Source organism: Solea senegalensis, linkage group LG14 (assembly GCF_019176455.1).
Source record: "Solea senegalensis isolate Sse05_10M linkage group LG14, IFAPA_SoseM_1, whole genome shotgun sequence".
Classification (NCBI taxonomy): domain Eukaryota; kingdom Metazoa; phylum Chordata; class Actinopteri; order Pleuronectiformes; family Soleidae; genus Solea; species Solea senegalensis.
In genome coordinates, this window is record NC_058034.1 from 11034127 (window position 1) to 11057632 (window position 23506).

Here is a 23506-nt window from a genome sequence, read left to right on the forward strand (position 1 = left end):
AACAGTTTGTGTTTGTTTCTTCAGTGTCGTGTTTTGGTGAACACCGCTGAGTTTTTTGTGTACATAGCAACAGGCAGCTCATAGCAACGCTGTTGGACAAATGGTTTTCTTTCTTCTCTGGGTTGCTATCAAATGTGTCATGTATGCTTCTGGATAATTTAACGGGATATGGAATTAAAACGCACTAGCATTTAGCTGACGTTAGCAGTCACACAACACTGGCGCCTGCCCTTCTCCTACAGCTGGACGGAGCTACTGTAGCTAACGATAGCCATCACGCCCATCTGAAAGATGTCTCTTGAAGATTGTCCTCGTCCGTCGGATGAAGAGGAGCTTTTCTACACGCAGTGCAGAGCCACTTACCTCGCTGTGTTCAGATCTAGTTTGACAAATATCTCTTCGAAACAGCAGCTATCTCGTGGTAAGCTAACTCGAAGCGGTGTGTGTGTTAGCTGTTATTTTAATGAAAAATACACTGACATTGATTTAATCTGCGTTTTAATTCCACAACACAATGAGCTCAAGTAGAAGTTATACAGGTAGTTCAGGTGTTCATTGCATTGCGCAAAGGAACTAGATTTTAATAAATAAATGCATTTTTAATTGAAGTCAGATGGGTGGCAGTTGTATGTCCTCTGCTTTTGCTCCTTCTACAGTCACATTGTCCCTCAATTTATCCCTTTTAGTTCTTCAACAAGCAGGAAGAAATCCATCTCTTGCCACTCTCAACAAATACTGGACCCCAAGAACTTCAAAGCTGAACTTTGATGACTTCTGTGAGATTCTAAAGCATGAAAAGAAAACTGAGAACACCGAGCTGATGAGAGCATTCAAAAAGATGGATATGAACAATGATGGCTACATCACACACAGTGAACTGGAACAGGCCCTCACCACTGTGAGTAATGCAAAAATATTTGTATTAGAGATAACAGCAACAAATTGTCACGTTTTAGTTTTGTTACATTTGTTTGTATCGAGTGTGTTGTGTGATATGTAAATGCTGCATATGAAATAGTAAAACATGTGTTGAATCTTCCAGAGAGGAGAAAAAATGAGCACTGAGGAGGTGAATGCAATTTTCTTATTAGCTGATGTTAACAAGGATGGCAAACTGGACTATGCTGAGGTAAGTTTGAACCATGATACTTGCAGGTCATTGTGTGCACTGTTAAAAATGTATATTTAATATAACTGTATTGGGCAATTATTTAAACTGATACGGATAAGTGGTTGATTAGCAACTCTTCCAAAACAATAGACATTTTAGCATCTTTGAAATGTCTTAAAATCTCCTGCGGCTCACGTCCAGGTTTGAGAATGTCATACAACATGAAGTAAAACAGATAACACTGAAATTAGTATATTTTGTTACAATTACCAATGCATGTTTGTAAATTATTGTGATCTCAGTATTAAACAAAAATATTGCAAATACCTGTGTAATAATTACACTGCAAAGCAAAGTACAGAAACTTGAAACGGTAAAATCACAGCAGTAGCTGTTGTGATTTCATTTACTGTCATATTGATGAGGACTCAAGGGATAGGGCAAGATGGAGCGAGATTATCCACTGCGGCGACCCGTAAAGGGAGAAACATTCATACTGTTTACATTTTGACCCAGTTTAAATCATTAAAATACATTTTTGTAAGACTCGTTCAACAAAAGCGTTGATTAAACTAAACCCACAGACAGAGAAAAAGAGGAACAGAAAAACATCAGCAGCACAAAACAAAACAATAGTTTAGCCTCTGAGATGTGAGCACTTGCGACATCTGTATTACCTCCACTGCGCTCAAGTATCATATCCTGACTTAAGGCTTCCCATTTCTGTCAGTTCTGCAGATTGCTTGTGTCTACAGCAGAACGGTGTCAGGCTGCCGCTTTGGAGAGGCTTGAGGCTGATGCCAAGCTGAAGGTACAGAACTTTGGCAGTCAGTCGTACAGCCCTCCAAAGAACTCTGTGTCATCAACGTCATCAGCACAAGTGGCAGCAACTCAACCTCAGCCCCCAGAAACGTCAGACACAGCATTCAGAAAAGGTACGTTGTATGACTTCCTAGAATATACGTAATGTAGATTTGACTGTTTGTTTTCATGTTATTAAAAAATCACATTCATGTCAATAAACACCTGCTACATCATTACAATGTTGTATGTTTCCAGTAGCAGCCTGTCAGGGTATAAAGTGGGTATATTCGTCCAATACGCCTCAGCGATTAGTTTTGCTGAATAAATCATAGCTATGTTATCGATCGATTTTTCACTCCTCCCTATGACAAATCACCTCATTAACATGGGTCATACATCATCATATAGCTACACAGTAAAAAAAAAAACAACAGCTTGTTTGGAGGGAGGAGACTGTTAAGTGTTGTGATTTTTGGGTCATCATTCTGGCCATTAACAGATTTTGAAAAAGCTCTTTCAATACCAACTGAACTATGTTGCAGCTCTTGATTTGGAGTAAGCACTTGCCAAAAAAAACACTGATGTGTTTTTGTTTTGTTCAAACAAGCAGGGAATGGGTTTTTTAAGTCAAGCTGCAGCCCTTCTGCTACCTCACATAATGAACAGGCAGGTTTTTCTATAAAAGACAGCACTTTCAGGCAGTTAAGAGTGGGTGTAAAAATCTACTTTTTGCATTTTAACACTAGTGTTTTGAGGTGGAGGAGTGGAACAGGGATCCTGGTTGAGCGAGCCAGAGACAGGCCCTCAGTGGTAAGATAGATGGGGTTGATTTAAGTGGTCAGTCCATGTTCAAGCTATTGATTTGGAGGATTCCACCACTTCTCACTTGGGAGATGATGAGGGATTAGATAGTGGTCGAGAGGAGGGCCCAGTCGACCACCACTGCAAAAACAAATGAGCTCCCACATAGTAGTCGGGATTATCACATTATTGTGCGCTCTCCCAGGTATTGATTTATACCTCTTACATTTTAACAAGGCCCTGACACCACACGCTACGTGCTCGCACATGTTGAATGGGTTATTATTGGAGCTCAACAACAGTTTTGACTGCTCATTTGCCCTCACATTTGTCAGTATAAACAAGCTGTATTTGAAGTGGGTCATTTACACAAAGGATACAAAAGGATTGTTTAAATTATGTATTAGGTCTTTTGTATCTTTCAGATCATAATTAGTTTATTTCATTTATTTTGTGTAGATATTTTAGCACAAGGACACAACAATGGTGAACTCTAAAGGCTTTGTTTCAGTGAATCTGTGTCCATATTCACAAAACAGCTACCGTTTGCTCCTCTAGATTAAAACACTCACGTCGATACAAAATAGATCCCTGACAAATACCATGACAGTGGGTCTATTTATTCTCCTCTACGGTAATTTGCTTGTGAGCCCATCACATTACTTTACATCTTGATTTTCCGCAGCTGGCAAACAATCAGGGCCCTCATTAGTGAATTGATATTTCCTTCCTTCAATTAGTGCTCAAGATAAAAAGTTGTGTGAGATAATGGATTTGCGAGCGCTCTGTTATGCCATTTGTGATTTAAAATGCCTCCATAATTAATTAAAATGAGGCTGAACTTTGGATCACAGGTTTTTTGTTTTTTTTCTTCTTCAGAACCCAAATGCAAAGTATCATCTTCACCTGAACTTGGGAATGGACTTCTGAGAAGATAGATTGCAGTGTCAATGATGTTGTGCACCTCATCTCTCTTTTCAAAGAGTGTTTACTGTTTGGTGGTGGGGAGGGTTGTGCTTCATCTGTCTCTGTTATTTACTGGTAATAATTCTGTACATGTATTTTGACTTAATATCTTCATCTTTGTGTTTGAAATGTGTTTATTTCAGACAGCAGATCATCGTCTCGTCCCTCCTCGGCTCGCAGCAGACGCTCGTCTCTGGCCAACTCCATCACTATGACATCCAGCAGCGCTAAGTCCAGCAAAACACCAGAGCCTGCAGACTTACAGGTAAAGTTACACAGTATGCAGTATATATGTAATATAACCAGATGTATAGATTTTAGATGCTTTATTTAAGGTTTTTTATAACCTTGGATCACTCTCACACACTGCATATATACACATCGTTAGGAGTTCTCACCCACGAGATGATCCTGAATACAAATTCAAAGCTCAGCGGGGGAAAATCTGAACGTCTTATAAATAAAAACCATGAAAAAAAAACAAAGAAATTGCACTAAAGTAGAACGACAAGAAGCACATTAATTTATGACGAAATGACAGACGTAGTCGTAAAACAGCTCTTCAAAGCTGTTTCAACTTTAACTTGTGATATATATCACAATCAATATCATTAAATCATAGTTCACTTTTTTTAGCTCTAGTTAGCTAATGTTTTCAAAGAGCATTTAATGACAGCACATCAAATTTCTCGTCGTCATTTTTTAGTAGTAAATGTTAGAATTTTAAATTTTGAATCTTAATATTTTTTTTATGATTATTTTTACAATCAGTGATTAAACCTGTAAATCTTCTTACGCTGGCTCATGTGATCGACGGCCTGTGGTCCCTCCCAGTATCACTGTCACCCAGTGTTTCTGACATTTGCCCAGGGTTGATGGATACGCTTGTATTGATCCCCTCCCTCTTTGTTTTTACTCTCTTTGGCTTAACCACGACTGGTTTGCTTTACAGCAAGGGACAAAAGTAAATGAATAAATAAAAAGTAACAGCCTCCCGCTTCGTCTCTTACCTCCAAATAATGCACTGTGATTGGAAAGGGCCAGACATCATCGAGGTAAAGGAATGTGTGTCCAGAGATTTACCTCTGAGGGAACTTCTGTTCACTATAGTGGCTACTGTGTTGCCACAGGCTGATAATTGGGTGGTGGTTGTCGGAGGCTTGGTAGTGTTTTTGTAGTGGTGTGAGTGTGTATGTGTGTATCAGTGTGTGTGCTTAGTGAGATGCAAGTGAGTCTAAATGAGTAGAAAAATTGTCAAGTGTTCATTACCTCTTCAATGAACCTCATTTCTGAGGAACTGGTAAACTTCTCTCTGTGTGTGTGTGTGTGGGTTTTCTCCGGGTTATCTGGTTTCCTCCCACAGTCCTAGGACATGCAGATTTGGGGATTAGGTAAATTGGACTCTCCTGTGATGGACCGGCGACCTGTCCAGGGTGTGACCCCCCCCATCGCCCTATGTCGCAGCATCCACTGCCACCCTCATGTGGAGGATAAAGGGGTAGATGGATGGATGGATGGTTAACTTTAGGTTTGATTTGAATTAGGATTAGATTATGGTCACGGTTGAGCATTAAGTGGTGATGGTTAAGGTAAGGCTGCTTGTTTTTACGCTGTGTGGACCAACAGTTGTCAGTCAAACCCATCTTTGTGAGGACAATTTGGCTGGTCGACGCAACTTTGACAGTCTTTTTGATGATTGAGACAGGATTTTATTGTTAGGGTTAAATTTAAATTAGGGTTAGGGTTAGGCATTTAGTTGTGATGGTTAAGGTTAGGGTAAGGAGCTAGGGCATTTTGTCTTTTAAGTGTCCCCATAGAGATTGCAAAACCAGCATGTGTGTGTGTGTACATGTATTTATGGTTTTGTGAGGTCCAAAAAACATACAAACCTATCTTTGCAAAGACATTTTTAACTTATGGGGACATTTTGTCTGGGCCCCACAGATTCTCAGGGCCTTTTCAGGGTTAAGATCTGGTTGAAAAGGGTTAGGGTTAGAATTAGGTTAATGTTAGGGTGAGGTTAAGGGTCACTTAGTTGTGTTGGTTAAGGTTAGGGTAAGGGGCTAGGGAATCCATTATGTGTATGATGTGTCCTCACCAAGATATAAAAGCACGTTTGTGTGTGTCCTGTGACCCTCTGTGCAGCAGTAATTCAGACCTGTGACCAGAGCAGGTGACAGCATCTGTATTAGTCTGCAGTCTGACCCTCTCTCTGTGGGAGCATTAATTCTGATGTCTTTTAACAGTGGACAGGTGCCCATGGCAATTTCCCTCTTTTAATATTGTCTGGACAAACCACTGAAGTGTTATGATTTGATCTTTTATGCGTCTCACAGCCCAAGATAAATACTTTGAGGAAAATGGCTTTCCTCTGAAGGAGTGACAAGCTCCGTCTTTATGGTACTTTTCTTTGTTTAACTTGGTGATTTATTTGTCTACTAAAAAGAAATATGGCCTACTTCAGACTTGCTTGGCCCTCATTGTCCTCTTACTGTGTGTCCACACCAACTGTGTTTTCATTTAATGTGTCTCCGCTGAGAGGAAGGAAAACTTCTCTTGCTCTCATGTCCCTGTTCAATTTGAAATTATTATCTCAACAACAGAATTTCAAAAATGAGAGAAATATTAGGATTCATAAATATCTCCAAAGTAGCCTCTTGATAATTTTGAATGACCGCAGGCCCGAGATTGAAAAGGCTGTATTTATCAAAGTTAAATGGACTCCAATTTACTATATCAAGCCCTAGAAGGAGCTTTTCTTTAGCCTGCAGCCGAAACACAGTGCAACACTTCTGCCCTCCTCTGGATAAGCACTGCAATAACACCTGTTTCCATGCCATTGAAGTGCCAGAAACAGTGAAATAATGAATATGCCCCCCTGAAGAGTCGAGTGGTAATTATCACAATGGCAGTATTTTTAATCAAGTGAGCAACCTCTCTGTTATGATCGACTGCTTCATTCACTTTCTCGTGCCAAAGTATACTTCCGCCGTCACAAGATCAATCCCCCTTTTAATAGGGACTGCAAATTAGTTTTGGTTTCTGTTGAATGACTAAACGCATTGTGTTGTCAAGCAGCAAAATTGTTCGTCGGCATTGTGTCGGGATGTTAGCGGAGACCACACATCACCAAATATGAAATGAGGTTTCACGCGGCACAAAACACTGCATGTGATGTTTGAAACAGGTTTAAAATGGCAAACAACTCAATCGGTTATTGTCATGCTTTATTTGCCACAGTGTATGAGTGAAATGTTGTATAAATATGTTACTAAAAAGGAAATATTATTCATTGTTTCAGGAGTGGCATCACAGTTTTATGAAGGGATGTTTCTTTTTGGAGGTTGATGGGAGTATCAGCTCTCTGCAGTACCAGCTCCATGTCCCAGAGACAACCAACGTCTACCTCACCATTCAACCACTCAGCCTCAGCCACAGACCTGGTACTATGTTTCTATTTTATTATTTGTATTGGGGCTGAATGGTTGTGAATAAATATCTAATTGCAATGTCAGAGGGAATGGTCCTTTTTACATCATTATTCTCATTTCCATTCGAAAAACATATTTAAAATGATTACTGTGTGATATTTGTGCAGCTGTGTGAGAGACAAAGATGTTTATTTCAGTCTGTAGAATAAGATGTGTCTAGATCAAGACAATAATTAATCTTAAATGATATTTCGACACAGATTTGGGCTTTAAAAGATATTGTGCCTCTTAGGCCATATTTAAATCTTAAATAAAATCACAAAATTAAATATTGCAATTTCGATACAATTTCGATTAATTGTTCAACCCTAATTTGTATTAAAACAAAAGTGATAGGGCATTGTTGTATTTCTGTTCATTTCACTGATTAAAGAGTTAAGGAATTAGTAACAGGAACAGAAAAAGTCTGTGAATTTAGTAGTTTATTCTTGTGGATTGTTGATGTGAATGTCAGATTATCAGGATTCATATAAAAGCTCCATATTTTAATGGCCTTTGGATTAGTTTGTTTGCAACCTTGTCGCTACAAGTAACAACGTTACTATTATAAAAGCTGATTCTGATTCTGATAACTACTCTTAATAGCGTGGTGGTTGCGTCGATGTTTTCTGAATCAAATAGCTTTTCCCAAATAGCTTTTGATCCCGTGGGAGTCGCTTATGTTACGCTTACGTACTACACAGAGCAGTTTAGAGCAGGTCTTTATTCTTTTGATACTGTGGTTTGAGTTAAGTTATTGATTAAACTTGCAGTTTGTCCTGCAAATGTTATTGAGCATACCCATGAAAACACAGACACGCACACACAAACAAACATAGATGAACATACACACACGCTCAACCTGCTTTTTGTTACCATGTGGAGCACATTTTGTTTGGTGTTTGTGTTCTGGTTTTGGAGCGGTGAGAGCACATCTTATTGTTTAATAAACAATTAAATGTAACATTTCTGCCTGCTTATCTGTCCGATAAGTTTTATTGATCACTGAGATAGCTTTGACTTGGAATGAAGTTAGCTTCACGTAGTTAGCGTCCTTAGCTTGCTTTGGTGTAGTGAAGCTTAATTTAATGTAGAGTAACTGTTAGCTTAGCTCACTACATTTCCCAAGTAGCTTGTCAACACTGCTAATGGCTTCTGTGGTGTATTTAACATTGTGTGGGTTTTGGTGGGATAATACTTAGTTAGTTTGATTAATTCCTCAATTTGTTTTTGTTCTGTTCAAATGTGTATTTTCACACTCATAAAAATGAATTAAAAAATAATATTTTTTCACATGTTCCTGTTATTCTGTTATATTTCAGACAAAAGTTCACCCTGGATGACAGTGGATACAGCTCTTTTTATGACATCGGTCGGTGACACCAAAGAGGACTCGACTTTAGTGCATTTCACAGAGTCAAAGGACAAAGAGGTCTGTTTGTGTGTTGTTGTACATTGTTGTTTTGATTGCTGGATAAGAATTCCAGGATTTTATGAATGTTTTTCCACCACTCTGTTGTTTCTGCAGAAGTATGTTTGGAAAGGAGAACTGAGCGCTGGGACCTACTATCTGCTGCCCTTCACCAGTGGCTGCAGACTGAAGAAAAGAAGCAAAAAGAGTCTCTCCAATAAAACTGTGGAGCTCGTCTACAAGACTGACACTGGAGAACTAGACCTCACCAGAGAGCTCAGGTTAGTGTTTGTCTGTACATGTATGCATTTTATTTTCATAGTGTACATATGATTAGAAACATAACAGCTTTAGAGTGAACACGGTATTTATACTCGCACATGCTTTGATGCAACCCTGTGAATAATTGCCAGTGTTGTTCCCTCTGTGCCACAGGGAGGCGCTGACAGACATCTTTGAGGTTATAGACCTGGATGGAAATGGTTTGCTCAGTCTGGAAGAGTACAACTTCTTTGAGCTGAGGACCAGTGGAGAGAAGTGTGACAAGGATGCCTGGGCTGTCTGCAAAGGTAATAATTGTCATTATGGCAGCCTGACACATAGAGGGGTGCTAGAGAAACAGTTCAAAGGAGTGAGTACACAACAAATATTAACGTTGTGTTTTTCTTGGGGTGGCGGTGGGACAGAAAACTTTGATATGAGAAAGAACCAGCTGACTCGGCAGGGCTTCATGGAGCTGAACTTGATGGAGGCCACAGAGAAAGACGGAGACGCTGCAGATCTGTGGGTCACCCTGGAAGCCATGGGCTACAACCGCATGCTGGAGCTGGTAGAGGTAAGTTTACCAATCTGATTTCACTCAAAAAATATGAACCCTATTTAATGAAAAACAAGAAATCAGGGCCTTTAGAAAGAGTGGGGAACAACACATGTCACATTAACATACAGTAGAATAAACAAAACATACATAGATTGAAGAAATTTGTTATTGAATGATTAATTAAATGAGAAATTATGTCATATTGTTGCTGCCTTTTGCTGTGTTTTACTGTCTGATCATTGTATTTATTATTTTGTGAAGGTATTTGTTATTGTGGTTGTTTTTTGCTAGATCTCACTATCTCAATGTGAATTCCTAAAATAAAGATTTGAATGAGTACAGAGAGGAATATATTTACATCATACTAAGTGTTTCAAGAGATTCTTTAAAATCCCACTAACAAACTGAATTACCACCTCTCCCACATGGTCAGGCTTGCCCATTTCAGATAGACGTTCACTCTGAAGGTACTCAGCTGTCTCTTCAGCCACTCAGCATGGAGTCAGGGCCCAAGCTTCTGAACCAGGCTCTCCAGAAGTCCATCATGGCCAAGACAGGCGCCAAAGCACTGAGGGGACAGGAAAATATTCTCATCTACACCTACAGAGGGGAGCACAGGATCTCCTCTCTCATAGCCAACAAGGTAGGCGAACAAACCTTCTACATCTGCCTCTGTTGGTATAGTTTCACCAGTGATTATTAGAAATGTGATAAATGGGCATACAGGACTCAAACAACATTGAAATGAACACCATCATTTCTTTAGATAACCAACAAAATAATAACCATTCATTGTTTTATTGGATGAAATAAGGAACTTTTCTTGCCCTACACCATTCTTTTTTGAATCAACAGTCACTTTAAGGTGCAGTTACTGGACATATCTATTGCCAACAACTGATGTTGAATGTGGTGATCAGTGTTTGCTGAGAGTATAACAAGTTAGACTACATATTACTTATAGTATTCGACAAAATATTTGTTGTGGCTTGAATTAGAGTTCATTACAACAGTGTGAGGTTGCTCATTGATATGCAGCAATGGTGTCTATTCTCATAGCAACAGGAGCTGCTCCAAAAGAATGACTGACTCACACAAACAGGGACAACATTTACCTGGTTATCATGTGTGTTTATATACAGTAGAGTCATTATTTATTTTATTTGTCACCCATTGTATTACAGTATTCCATCACTGTAGATCTTGCAGCTATGGATGTCATTTCAAATGATATACTTCAGTACACTTCAGTTTTTTCGATATGTTTTCAACTGATTTCTTTATTTTCACGATTTAAAGTTCACTCTTTGTGTTGTAGACCAACCAGAAAGTGACTGTGCATGTGAACAATGAGCAGAGCAGGAACTGCAGCAGCAGTAGAGGCATTAGTGTGTTTGCCGTGGAGGTCCCAGCACGGACAAAGATGGTATGAGGTTTACCCTTGTGTTTACTTAACAAATTGTTTGGATATCATTATAATCACAAGTGCTCCTATTGGACATTTGTATCCACTCCTGAGAACCTGAATTAGAAAAATGATAGATAATGTGATGTAATGTTAATACAAATGTGTGTCTTGTCTTCTAGATGTGCCAGCATGTCCTGCCCATCAGTGACAAGCAGGACTGGACCTATAACTGTGTGGAGACCATACTGACATACACTTAAAGGTGAACTACTGTGAAACATTAAAGGTTCGGCTGTGCTACTGCTACAAAATAGTGACAGGCCAATATTTAATTATAGATCTGTGGTATCACATAGAGTACATTATGAAAATAGATAGTTATATATCTACTGGCAATATGAAAAATGTTTTAAATGGTTGTTCAAAACTACTATGTGTCATTTTACAGTAAATAGCAATTTCAAAAAGGAACACTGCCTAATTATTTCAACTTTAAGAAACCATGTGTGTACATTTTCTAAAGCCTCCTTCTGTTAAGACCACAACAGCAGGAGCAGGCGTCCTTTGTCAGGTTGTGGAAAACAGGTTGATCAGATCCACCTGTGGTCAGTGACTTAAATGTCATTTTCTCATGTTCAGTTTCAGTTTTTTTCTGTTCATTTATCATGATTACATGTTTAAGATAAATGGGCCGGGTCAGAGATTTTCCATTTAGTTTTAAATTACTTGGGTTACCACATGGTTTTTTTTAGCTACTTTATTGTTTTTGTTTTATATCCATGCGACTGTGATGGTCAAAATAAAAGTGATTAGTTTATTATTTTTTTAAGCAGATGTAAAGTTCTACGACCACGTCCAATCACAGCTGGTTTCTTTCACTGATAGCAATACAGTCTATGGTTTAGACTAGAATGCTATGTTATATGCGACTATATGTTTTTATTCATTGGTTCTAGGGAAAATCTGGAATCAGGAAGTCCTTCGATGTCCTTCGGGCTCTTTTCAAATCATGAATTTATCACACAGTTAATAGTGTTCACTATAGTGACGGCTGCCAATCATAAGTGAACATTTATAATTTGACAGTTTGCACTGTCAGCAGTATTTCAGTGCTGTCATGCAACTTTTTACCGTGACATCTTCAGATCTGTTAATCACCAAATCAGTGCATACAGCATTTTTCTTTTACATGTAGACGAACGGCTCTTAAACATGTAATCTGTGTTAGTCTGGACTATTGTCCACTACTGTTCATACCCTTAGTACAGTATGGTGCTGTGGGGTTTTGGGGTTGGCTATAAAATGCATCACTTTGCATTGCATTCAAGTTTAAACTTTATTAGTCCTTGGCCTTTTCAGCTGCAACGGTCTTGACCTCCTATTTATATCGCTCTGATCATTATTTGCCCTTTGACTTTCTCTGCTGAAACTGTAGAGCCGGCAAGCTAAATGTCACATGGCTTGCAGGAGTATTTAATGTCCTCGGCCCCTGTCTGCTCTTCCTCTCCAAACAGGTTTAATAACACTTGGCTGCGCAGTGTTTGGACATCGCCTTTGTGAGAATGTCATTCTGCACAAAAAACAGTAGTGACTAAATATTAATTATAGACAAAATGTCTGCTGCATTCAACCCATTCACACAATGCTGATTAAGCCTATCATTTCCACACTCCTCTCTGTGTTTATCTGTGTCTCCCAGCAATATTCCCACACTGTAAACGGATTCCTTTTATGCCAAGACAGACGGAGGTAACAGCAACATTGCACTAGTCAAGCGAGGAGGCTGCAAACAGATTGGAGTATGTTTGGAAACACGGAACAGTGCCCATGAAAAACTCTGTCTGCTTAAAAAAAACTGTGTCATGTTCTTGACCCTGTGCTGCCAATGCAGCATTCAAATTTGGTAAAAGATTTAAATTTATAAAGCCCTTTTCTAGTTTTCAGCCATTCACACACACATTTACATTTAAGCATTTTGCAGACGCTTTTGTCTAAAACGACTTACAAAAGAGGAACAAGCTACATAGAAGTAACTCCACTAGATAGGTAAGGAAGAGCACTAAATTCTTTTTCCTTTCAGAGAGACCTTTTGCAAGGTCTTGTCCAGGATTTGAACCCGGGACGTCTCGCACCCTAAGCGAGAATCATACCCCTAGACCAACAAGCCCTTTTCCCACACATTCATACAGTGCTTCTATGTGCAGCATAGTGTCACTCATCTTTCATACCCATTCACACGTCAGGAGCCGTCCATGGTTAAGTGTCTTGCCCAAGAATCAAACCCGCAACCTTCAAGTTGAAATACGACTCACTCTACCACAGCTACCATAAATAATGTCACATTGTTTCTGATCAAGACCAAACAGAGGCAGAATAACACCAACAAGAACAATCACCAGACTATTCACTGCAGGTTTGATTCAAAATCCTTGGAAAACAAGTGTTTAATTTCCATTGTTTTACTTTTTTGTTTCACTATGATTTGTGTCATGATAAAATAACTTTGCAATACAATGAATATGACATAAACTCAAAGGGAAGAGTTATTTATATGTGGGTTAATTGTGGGTTAATTGTGAGTGGGTTTACCTTCCTGTATTTATTATCATCCGGCTTTTCATGCTGTTAAGAAATAAAAGCATAAGCATATACATGAATATGTTGTATCTACAGAGGCATATCCTCATGCACGCCCCATTGTCTTTGAAGGCATGGGTCTGACGTTAAACTTTGCTCTCCTTCTGATTAACAAACACACTGTGGTGCAACAGCAGCAAACAGTTGTGCCCTGAATCTGTTTCACCACATTTCCCTTGAGAAATTCACTTTCACTTAAATAGAGGGCTCAATCACAAAAATCTTACTCTTTTAGTAATTGCAAGAGTGACTGGTACTAAGATAAGTGCACTGACTATGATTTATGTACTTTTTGATTTTGTCTATAGAGTTGTCAAGAATACAGTCCTTCCAGTCATTGACCTGTAGGAGCATTTGTCTACCTTAAAGGTACAAAGTTCTGTTAAAGCATAAAGTAATTTTGCATGGGGAGCCTGTATTCTTGGTTGTCTGTTACAGGGGAACAAAATGCAATTTCATATTTGAATATTCAACTAGGACTGCAAAATGATTACTCAATTAATTTATTCAATTAATCGATAAGTTATCAATTACTAAATTAATCGTCAACTATTTTGATAATCGGTTTGAATTTTTTTTTCCCATTAATTAAAACAAGTTTCCTGATTTCTCAGCTTCTTTAATGTGAATATTTTCTGGTTCATTTGCTCCATATAACAAATAAATCACTGAATCATTTTGGTTTGTGAACAAAACAAGACATTCATCAAGAACATCATCACTTCCAGGTTTAAGAAACACTGATCAACATTTTACAATTGAGCAAATAATTGACAGCTGATCACATATAGGCAGCGCTAAATTCAGTTCTGAAGAGATCCAGATCTGAATGTGTCTTCAGATGTGAACCAAATTCAGAGGTGCATGACTAGGGGACACATGGCCACATTAGTGAACCCAAATCTGTCCTGACTGAAGACATATCAATGACCATCTCCTCAGTTGCTGATGTCCTCTTTTTTTACGCTTTTTTATGTTTTATTCCATGTAACACTCACTTCTCTCTCTCCACCTGTCACTCATGCACACACATATTTTCAGTCAGACTTTTTCAAAACATTATTTTTGCATTTGTATACAGTGTGCAGATAGGTCACGGAACACATTTTGATGTCATGTGTAAACAGATCATACTTGATGCTGTCCATGTATGATCGGATCTTTCAGGATGGATGTTAATATTAAGTATGAGCAGGACCAAATGTGTGTCCTGTAATTTGCTGTGTCCTGGGTGGACTTGAAACCTCAGTACATCTAAATTATATTTATTTATTTGACTGTTTTGCATTTCCAAAGAAATCTGTCTTTTAATGAGATGATAATTATCTGAGTAACAACCTGTATTGTTTGGAGGGGGTTGTTGGTGGGGGTCTTCAGTACTTGCCCTTTAAACCGAGAAGGCGGGTCACATCGGGGGGAGTAGTCTGCTCCTCTCTGCCACTGCAGTCGCCTGTCGGACCTGAGACTGCGGATTATCCGGGGGACTGTTGGTGCTCACTGGGGGGTCAAAATGGTGAAGATAACGACAGTTAAGACCAAGCCGTACGCGGACCAGAAGCCCGGAACGAGCGGTCTGAGGAAGAGGGTGACTGTGTTCCAGCAGAACCAGCACTATGCGGAAAACTTCATCCAGAGCATTATCTCTGTCGTCGAGCCTGCGGAGCGCCAGACGGCCACTCTGGTGGTGGGAGGAGACGGCAGGTTTTTCATGAAAGACGCGATTCAGCTCATCGTCCAGATCTCAGCTGCCAACGGGGTCAGTCATTGAAAGTCCCCCCTGTCTCCCCCCCGTGTACAGTATTATGTGCTGCTAGCTAAAGTTAGCCAGCAAGTTAACATCGAGCTAACTGTTACGTTATGTGTTGTGGACAAATTTAGCTGCACACTCACTAACCACAGCTGTCAATGCCAATGGCTACACGTCATAATGTCTCATTGGTAGCTAAAATTATTGTAAAGTATACACTAAAATGTGGTTCACGTTAGTCCAGTTCAGTTTTTCTTAAAGAAAGTTAACGCGAAGTGATGCTACGTTAATGAATGAGCTAACCAATGATAGTGCTGCTCTGCTCTTCAAGCTCCCCTCATTCTTGTGGTTTAACAGGGACATTGTTGGACCAAACATGTCCTCCTTGTCTCTACATGTCCTTCTTTGATAATACGATTGGGCTGGGAGTTGTGTTGGTGAAAAGCTACTTGACAAAAGTGTAAGGTTAAAATAAAATGACAGACAAGTGTCATCAACATCGTCACCATTTCCCCACTGGGGTTTCACTGTCCACTGTAGCTTGACCGCTGTGACCTTTTACATAAAGTGCATGATGGAGGACTCCTGCATATCAAATGGTTACCTTTGACATTCACTCACACACACATACTTCCATGATACTGACATGACGCTCTGCTCTCGCGTTAACAAATCAAACTCCAAATCAAACTGTCTTCATCTTCTGTCTACAAATGTGCAAAATTGTGCTTTTATTCGTAAGGAAGCGTGGCAAACCTGACAGTGTGTTGTTTCATAACAACTGCAGCCAGTGAGATGCCATGGCTGCCCTCACTCACTCTGTTGGTACTGCACTGTACTGAGCAGGGGGCGTGACGTGCAACGTGCAACCCGTCACGTTGCTTTGCTTTGCTTTCACCGGCCATTTTATTAGGTACACCTGGCCTCTAATTAATCGCCAGTTTGACTATCTGGAATTACCATTACAGATATCCGTGCGACAAGTATGAATTGTAGTTGTAGTTGTCTGTGACATCATTCTTACTAGTCAAAACTACAGTTTCAGGTGTCTGCAATTCAGTCGTTACTAGTCACAATGATGTCACCTTTGCCATTCATGTGTCTGGGGTTTGTCATTAGTTCAGATATCTACAGCGTCATTATGACTAGTCACAATTCAAGTTCAAGATAACTGAAACTTAATTCAAGGTATCTCAAAACAGTGTTGAACTTGATTTATGACTAGTCGTAATGATGCTGTCGATATCTTAAATTGCAATGAGAGTTATATAGAGAGAGAGCTTTAGATATTTAATGATAAAACCCATACACATGAATGGCAAAAGTGATAACCTCAGCTGCAGATATATGTAATTGTAGTAATGAATGATGTTGCAGATTAAAATGATCGTTTAAGTCGAGTGACTTATGGCACTGGAATCCTAACAGTACAGTACATGCGTGAGATATATATATATATACATATATAGACTATATGTATATATATATATTATATACATACAACATGTTTACCAAGCCTCAGAACAACAGTGATGTGTATTTATATTTATATTTATGTGTGTATATACTATTTTTAATGATTACTTTGTATTATGCAGCTAGAAAATGGGAAAATATTCACATTAAGAACCTTAAAATTCAGATAACATGTTTTACTTATTGCAAAAAACACCAAGACCTCTTATACAATTGTCAAAGTACTGACTAATGTTGATTGATGTAATAATCGACAAATGATCGATAAATTGATTTGCAGCCTTAAGTACATTGAGTGCATCTTTTTAGGTGTCAACTCATCCAAAGATCTTGTATCTGCATCCAAAATGCAGTGCTCACATGTTCAAAGCTACAACCTTCTTTCTCATTCACAGTTGCTGGAAAGCAAAGGTTGCAAGGTTTGTCACTGATGCCAGTAGGTTCAAGGTGCTCGAAGTTGTGGATATTCTTTTATCTATGAGTGGCTGTTCTTATGCTACGAGGCAATGAGTAAACATTGCCAAAGGTGGACTAATCAGGGTCATTGTTGTTCATACAGAATGTTTACACAAAGGAAACCGTTTAAGTCGAGTGACTTATGGCACTGGAATCCTAACATTAACAGTACAGTACATGCGTGATATTTTTTTTAACGCAAGTAAAATAAAATATTTGGTGGGGTAATATTCGGTGTTACTGCCTTTTACTGTGTTTTTCAAGGTTCAGTCAGAATTGCATCAATATTATACCAAAGCATTTGTGACAGGTTGCAACAATTTTACTTTTTCTTGGTCATTTTGGACCTAAACATCTAAAGAGGCCTGCAGACAGAGTATTCAATGTGTTTTGAAAATGATTTATTAGTTTGTGTTAGTAGTCTATTCCACTCAAGCTGTTAGTTTTGGCTTAATCGAGTGTTTTCTTTTATTTATGTACATATTATGTGTTCTGCCTACAGATAAATCATCTGGTGATTGGGCAGAATGGCATCATGTCCACCCCAGCTGTCTCCTGTGTGATCCGCAAGCTAAATGCGGTTGGCGGCATTATCCTCACAGCCAGCCACAACCCAGGTGGCCCCAATGGAGACTTTGGCATCAAGTACAACATCTCCAGTGGAGGTGCGTGGCGGCAACAGTATGCTCTCTATACAAGTTAATCTCACTATATTACTCTGTACACAGTGAGTCCTTTTAAGCACGCTTTTCTAACTGTGTACACTGTGTGCATTTGCCTCAGGGTTGTTTTCAGGCTATAACTGCAACATTTCACCTTTGTCCATAGGACCTGCCCCAGAGGGCATCACAAATAAAATATTTGACGTCAGCAAAAGCCTGCAGGAGTATCTTATCTGCCCTGATTTGAAAGTAGACCTGTCCAAGATCGGAAAGCAGACTTTTGAAGTGGACACTTTCAAGCCTTTCACAGGTAAAGTAGTTGTAACTTTAGCTTTTACACATGAATACACAGAATTATAATCATCTGTGGCTGATGGGTGCTTTGTATGGATATGTGAATGTCATTTATTATTAGGCAGAGTGTCATAAATGTTAGTTTTCTTTTAGAACTTTTATCTTATCACCTGCCCCCATCTTAACGCCCTTCTGTTTCTCTTTTATTCGTCTCAGTGGAGATTGTGGACTCTGTGGAAGCCTATGCTGAGATGCTGAGGGGTATCTTTGACTTTGCTGCATTGAAAGAGCTTCTCTCTGGAGCAAATCACATTAACGTCCGGTTGGATGCTATGCATGGAGGTATGACATAGCACGACACAGTTTTGTGATAGTCAGAGTATAGCCATGTAAAAAAGTATGATTGGGTGTAGTTAATCTATTTTGACAAGTTTAAAAGTGTTCAGTTTTACCAGAGAAAAATGTATGATAAATGCCTGACTTTTTCAGAGTCACACAAAACCGATAATTAATGAAAACACACGTAGCAAACACACTTCATGTAGACCATGTCTACTTCATGTAGACCATGTCTACATGAAGTAGACATGGTCATCCTTTTAATGACACACTTTCTACCTCTAGTGGTTGGACCTTATGTAAAGAAGATAGTCTGTGAGGAGCTGGGCTCTCCCGCCAACTCTGCGGTCAACTGTGTCCCCAAGGAGGATTTTGGGGGCCACCACCCTGATCCTAACCTGACCTATGCTGCTGACCTGGTCAAAACAATGAAGGGAGGCGAATATGACTTTGGAGCAGCTTTTGATGGTGATGGTGTAAGTTCAGTTTTCTTCCAGAGTCTGGAATTCTATGCCTGTTAAATTGGGGAGAGGTGAGAGCAGAGTTGTGAAATAGTTTGACTGGATTTTCATGATGTCAGCTCACATAGAAACAAATTTAATAAACTTTAATAAACCATAATAAAAAGATTTATTATGGTTATAATTTCAGTTAGAAAAATAAAGGGGTGAGGCTGAACTCGTTATGACTTCGGTCACTCTTCAGTGAGGACAGTGAATGTTTTTAATTTGCTGGTTTTCTTAAGCTTTGCCAACAATTTTTTTTATATTTATTACAACAAAACATGGGTCCATTTAGTCACATGTAACTCAGTATTTGTTGGTAAAACTGTAGAAAATGTTGCATCAATTAACCGACTGAACAGACATTTTCTCATGGTTCAGGAAAGTCATCCTTGACTCAATAAGACTAAGCTACATCATGTCTGCTATTTGTGGTTCTTGACCCCGTTCTGTCTGTACCACTTGTTCTCCACCATCTTTAGGACCGTAACATGGTGCTGGGTAAACATGGCTTCTTCGTGAACCCCTCAGACTCTGTGGCTGTCATTGCTGCCAACATTACTAGCATCCCTTACTTCCAGAAGACTGGTGTGAAAGGACTGGCCCGCAGTATGCCAACCAGTGGAGCCCTGGACAAGTAAATACCACGTGACTTAACAGGCATTATGAATTTATCCCTCTCGGGGTTAAACCAAAAAAAATACCCTGAACCTCCATTTATTACAGATCCATATTTTCATGTGTTCCAGTGTAGCTAAAGCTCTTCAGATGCAGCTGTATGAGACTCCAACTGGCTGGAAGTTCTTCGGGAACCTGATGGATGCTGGCAAACTTTCACTGTGTGGAGAGGAGAGCTTCGGCACTGGTGAGTAAGAAGTCATTAGATCTGTGCAGCCAGAACTCTTTTTACCTGCTCATGCACTCCCTCTTCCCTCTTCCATGCTCACCTACCAGGCTCAGATCATATCCGTGAGAAGGACGGCCTGTGGGCGGTGCTTGCGTGGTTGTCTATTTTAGCCACCAGGAAACAGAGTGTAGAGGACATCATGAAAGAGCACTGGCAGAAGTTTGGCAGGAACTTCTTCACCAGGTCAGTGCTGACTCTGTGAAGAATGGGCTTGTGAAGTTTTAGGCTTCCATCTAGTGGAACATTAGGGAACTACAACCAACTCAGTTGCCACTTTTTTTTTAGGAAGGTGGTTTATGTCACTTGTTGTTGATTTGTATTGTGTTGTACTTACAGGTATTCTTCTCCAGTCTTTTCCATAAAATCAGAATAACAGAAACGCATCTCAATAAAAGCATAAATGTGGGTCATGACCACCTACTGATCTGTTCATCGTGGGGTTCTTTTCCCGATAAAAAGCAAGCAAAAGTAGGAGAAGCTTGCATAGAAATGCTAAATAATCACCCCTGTGAATTCAACTGGAAAAGATTATTTTAATATGTGTTTATGTATTTTAATCCAAAATCCTAATTTAAACTTGCAGGTATGACTATGAGGAGGTCGAATCAGATCCCGCCAACAAGATGATCAAGGATCTGGAGACGGCAATGTTCGAGCCGTCCTTCATAGGAAAGAAGTTTTCGTCTGGTGACAAGACTTATGAGGTGGCTGTTGCCGATAACTTCGCCTACACAGACCCTGTCGACGGTAGCGTGTCCAAAAATCAGGTAAAGAGTCAACAGCATCTGTCAAGCTAGTCCTACATATTTTTATTAATCTTATATAAATGGTTGACTTAATGTTAGAATTAAGGGAACATAACAAAATCCCTATAATGATAGATAAAACTGTGAAGTTTATTGCACCTCATACACAGTATCTCTTCATGTCTTCTGTTTCTGCACATTTTCATCTCCTCTGTCTCTCATTTCCTCAGGGCCTCAGAATCATTTTCTCTGATGGTTCAAGGATTATTTTCCGTCTCAGCGGTACAGGCAGCGCCGGAGCAACCATCAGGCTCTACATAGACAGCTATGAGAAGGACCCCCAGAAGATTTACCAGGACCCACAGGTCAGGCCGCTGCGGAGTAATTGCAGCCTTTTCGATCCAGTGACGGAAAAAAGACTAGACTATGAAGTCCTCCGATTAATGTCATATGTTGCACTCACAGAAAAAAAAAGAAAAGAAGGGATACCAACCATGTAACAGTTAGAAAACAGGTCAAGCTCTACTCAAACAGGGTTTAAAGACTTGAGCTTCTCAAACCTTTATGCTGGTTGGAATGATCTGTAACGTGGAAGCTAGCCAGCTTGCTCCAAAAACAAGTTCCAGAGGTAGTATAAACATGAGAGATGACGGAGATGTTTGGCCAAGTCTTGAGTTATAGCAGCTTATCAGCGCCAGTATTAGAAGAGGGGAAACTTTTTAACATAAGGGAAAAATAAAGAATACAAGTTCCAACTGGATACTAAGTTATTTTGACTGGTGTGGATAAGGGAGATGATGTACAACAAAGAGAGACAAGCCTCAAAAAAGAGTTAATAGAAATTCTACTCAGGCTTCTTATCCTCCAAACAGATAAGTGGAGTCTTCATATGACAGATAAATGGTCAGTAGTTTAATGGTTCAGTTGGCTGACACCAGGTCAGTTTGACTTCAGCTCATGACTGGCTCACAATGTGGTTGAGAAGCAGTGTCAATAAACACTGGGAAATCTCCGCTTAGACCAGGACAGTTTATGTTTCTGCTTATAGGTTCTGAAACACATCTCAAGGGAAGGATGTGGCCCTTTTCTTCACATGGTTGCGTCATTTCTATCAAGTGTTTTGCTGAAGATTTGAATCTAAAGTGACATTTATTTTGATACTAAAAAATGTCCCCACAGTCCACGCAACTGGCTGAGGTTTTAATAACAGTCACTTGGGATGCAACGAACAATTACATGTATTGTTTGGTTGATGATTATTATTATTATTATTTTAAAGCTATGGTGACATTTTCAGATGTGGTGTGCCAACAATCTAAAAACGAAAATCATTACAGTGTCAGCAAGTCTTCATTAGCAGAAATCTTTATCAAGTCACTAACTTATCCTGACATTACAGCTCTAACGGGTTAAAACGGTGTCTCCTCAAGTAGTAAACAAATGACTCAAGAAGTTTCAGAAATAATACTGAATTTGATTAAAAAATGTAAATTTAATTTTCTAATCAAGTTAGAACATTACAGCGACATTCAATTTCTTACCTCTTTAAATATCTAAATAGATGTGTGTGTGTGTGTGTGTGACAACACCATGACGTGAACAGGAAGTCACGCGTCTTGTGTTTGTGTCATCTCGCTGTGCAGGTCATGTTGGCTCCTCTGGTAGACATCGCCCTGAAGGTTTCTCAGCTCCAAGAGAGGACTGGACGCACCGGCCCAACTGTGATCACATGATTCCTCTGTTACACTGCATCCATTCAGCAGCAGGGTACCTCCACTCTCATGGGGGGGATGAAGCTGCACTTAAATGCTTGGGTTAAATGTTTTGCCCCCCCTGTAAAAAGGAAAATGAAGAGAGCTGGATACGAAACCTGGTTAAAATAAATAATAATAAATGATTTACATTACACTGCCATCTTCTAGTGAAAGACTAGTGTGAACGCTAATATAGTTGTTGCTAGGTCATTTCAAGTTGCCATGAGGATATTATAAATATTAACAGATTTATAGAGCATTTAAGTAAAACCAGGTGTCTTATGCAATTTCTGTTCAACTACTGGCCATTAATCAGCTGTTCCCCCAAAGCAAACCTCTAAATGTGCACCACAGCTTAGGCCTTGACAACAAACATATCCACTAATAATAAAAAAGAACCTTACATAAAGTAAGAACTTTAGTCATGTTCTAAATCTGTTTTTGTCTTCATTTATTGTTTTTATTTGTAGTTGCACAATATTTAATGCATTTAATTCATATTGAGATCCCTGTCACACAAGTGCACAAATGCTACAATACAATACACACATTCTGTACCTGCTTAAGTGAGTGTTGGGGGGCCAGCTGTGATTGCTTTAGCAGAACCACGTTCAGAAAAGTAAGCGCTCACAAGAGAGACTGAAACAAGTGTATGTATTCACTGGTATTCATTATTGCTTATTTTTCTGTTGGGAAATCATTTGCGAAACATGCATAGATCAGTGGTAGAAACTTCCAGGAGAGAAAAGAAATTAATTCTGTCACTCAGTATAAGCTTGAATGATGATAAGCACTGTAGAGTGTCAGGAGATATTTTAATATGAATGTCTTTCTGCTTTAGTTTTTCACTGTGGGGAAAAGAGTGAATGTTATTTGACGCAGATTGTACTATTATAGACTCAGCAGGTACTGATTTTTGTAGAATTTTTTCCTTGCACAGTTCTCCTATCTGGATTCAAATTGGCCACAATTAAGTTAATAGGACTGCGGGTGGAAAATCAGGTGCACATGGTGTGTTTCCCTCTGAACTTGAAAAGAGAAAATTGCCCTCAATCACAGATGCCACATTTTCCGCCAATTTCTGTCATGTATGTCGGTGTCGTTCACGCTGACCGGCAAAATCAGCTCTACCTGTTTGCAGTAATCCCCCCTAAAAAACACATGGAAAACAGTTGAAGTTACTGAACTGGAACT

At 39.3% G+C, this 23506-nt stretch overlaps 2 protein-coding genes across 2 annotated transcripts; both read left to right on the forward strand.

Annotated features, from left to right (window-relative positions):
- Nucleotides 1-47: 47 nt before the first annotated feature.
- Nucleotides 48-11262, forward strand: efcab7 (EF-hand calcium binding domain 7). Its single transcript, XM_044043264.1, has 13 exons — nucleotides 48-421; nucleotides 687-898; nucleotides 1043-1129; nucleotides 1842-2046; nucleotides 3826-3947; nucleotides 6984-7125; nucleotides 8475-8584; nucleotides 8681-8844; nucleotides 8999-9132; nucleotides 9250-9398; nucleotides 9817-10026; nucleotides 10702-10809; nucleotides 10971-11262. The coding sequence occupies exons 1-13, from the start codon at nucleotides 292-294 to the stop codon at nucleotides 11049-11051; spliced, it is 1854 nt and encodes a 617-aa protein (XP_043899199.1). The 5' UTR covers nucleotides 48-291; the 3' UTR covers nucleotides 11052-11262.
- A 3558-nt stretch (nucleotides 11263-14820) lies between these two features.
- Nucleotides 14821-22746, forward strand: pgm1 (phosphoglucomutase 1). The gene is made up of 11 exons (XM_044043265.1): nucleotides 14821-15184; nucleotides 17610-17772; nucleotides 17936-18079; nucleotides 18280-18405; nucleotides 18688-18878; nucleotides 19388-19542; nucleotides 19655-19770; nucleotides 19860-19995; nucleotides 20396-20579; nucleotides 20789-20923; nucleotides 22202-22746. Exons 1-11 carry the CDS (start codon nucleotides 14939-14941, stop codon nucleotides 22289-22291), a joined length of 1686 nt encoding a protein of 561 aa, XP_043899200.1. The 5' UTR covers nucleotides 14821-14938; the 3' UTR covers nucleotides 22292-22746.
- Nucleotides 22747-23506: the final 760 nt, after the last annotated feature.

What these genes read in the sequence shown, in the direction of transcription:
- efcab7 (XM_044043264.1), top strand. Translation starts at nt 292, where the DNA reads ATGTCTCTTGAAGATTGTCCTCGTCCGTCGGATGAAGAGGAGCTTTTC. An exon ending in GCAAACTGGACTATGCTGAG is followed by an intron (nt 1,130 to 1,841) that starts GTAAGTTTGAAC and finishes CATTTCTGTCAG; the next exon opens with TTCTGCAGATTGCTTGTGTC. An exon ending in CAGAGTCAAAGGACAAAGAG is followed by an intron (nt 8,585 to 8,680) that starts GTCTGTTTGTGT and finishes TTGTTTCTGCAG; the next exon opens with AAGTATGTTTGGAAAGGAGA.
- pgm1 (XM_044043265.1), top strand. Translation starts at nt 14,939, where the DNA reads ATGGTGAAGATAACGACAGTTAAGACCAAGCCGTACGCGGACCAGAAG. An exon ending in CACTTTCAAGCCTTTCACAG is followed by an intron (nt 18,080 to 18,279) that starts GTAAAGTAGTTG and finishes TATTCGTCTCAG; the next exon opens with TGGAGATTGTGGACTCTGTG. An exon ending in GTAGCGTGTCCAAAAATCAG is followed by an intron (nt 20,580 to 20,788) that starts GTAAAGAGTCAA and finishes TCATTTCCTCAG; the next exon opens with GGCCTCAGAATCATTTTCTC.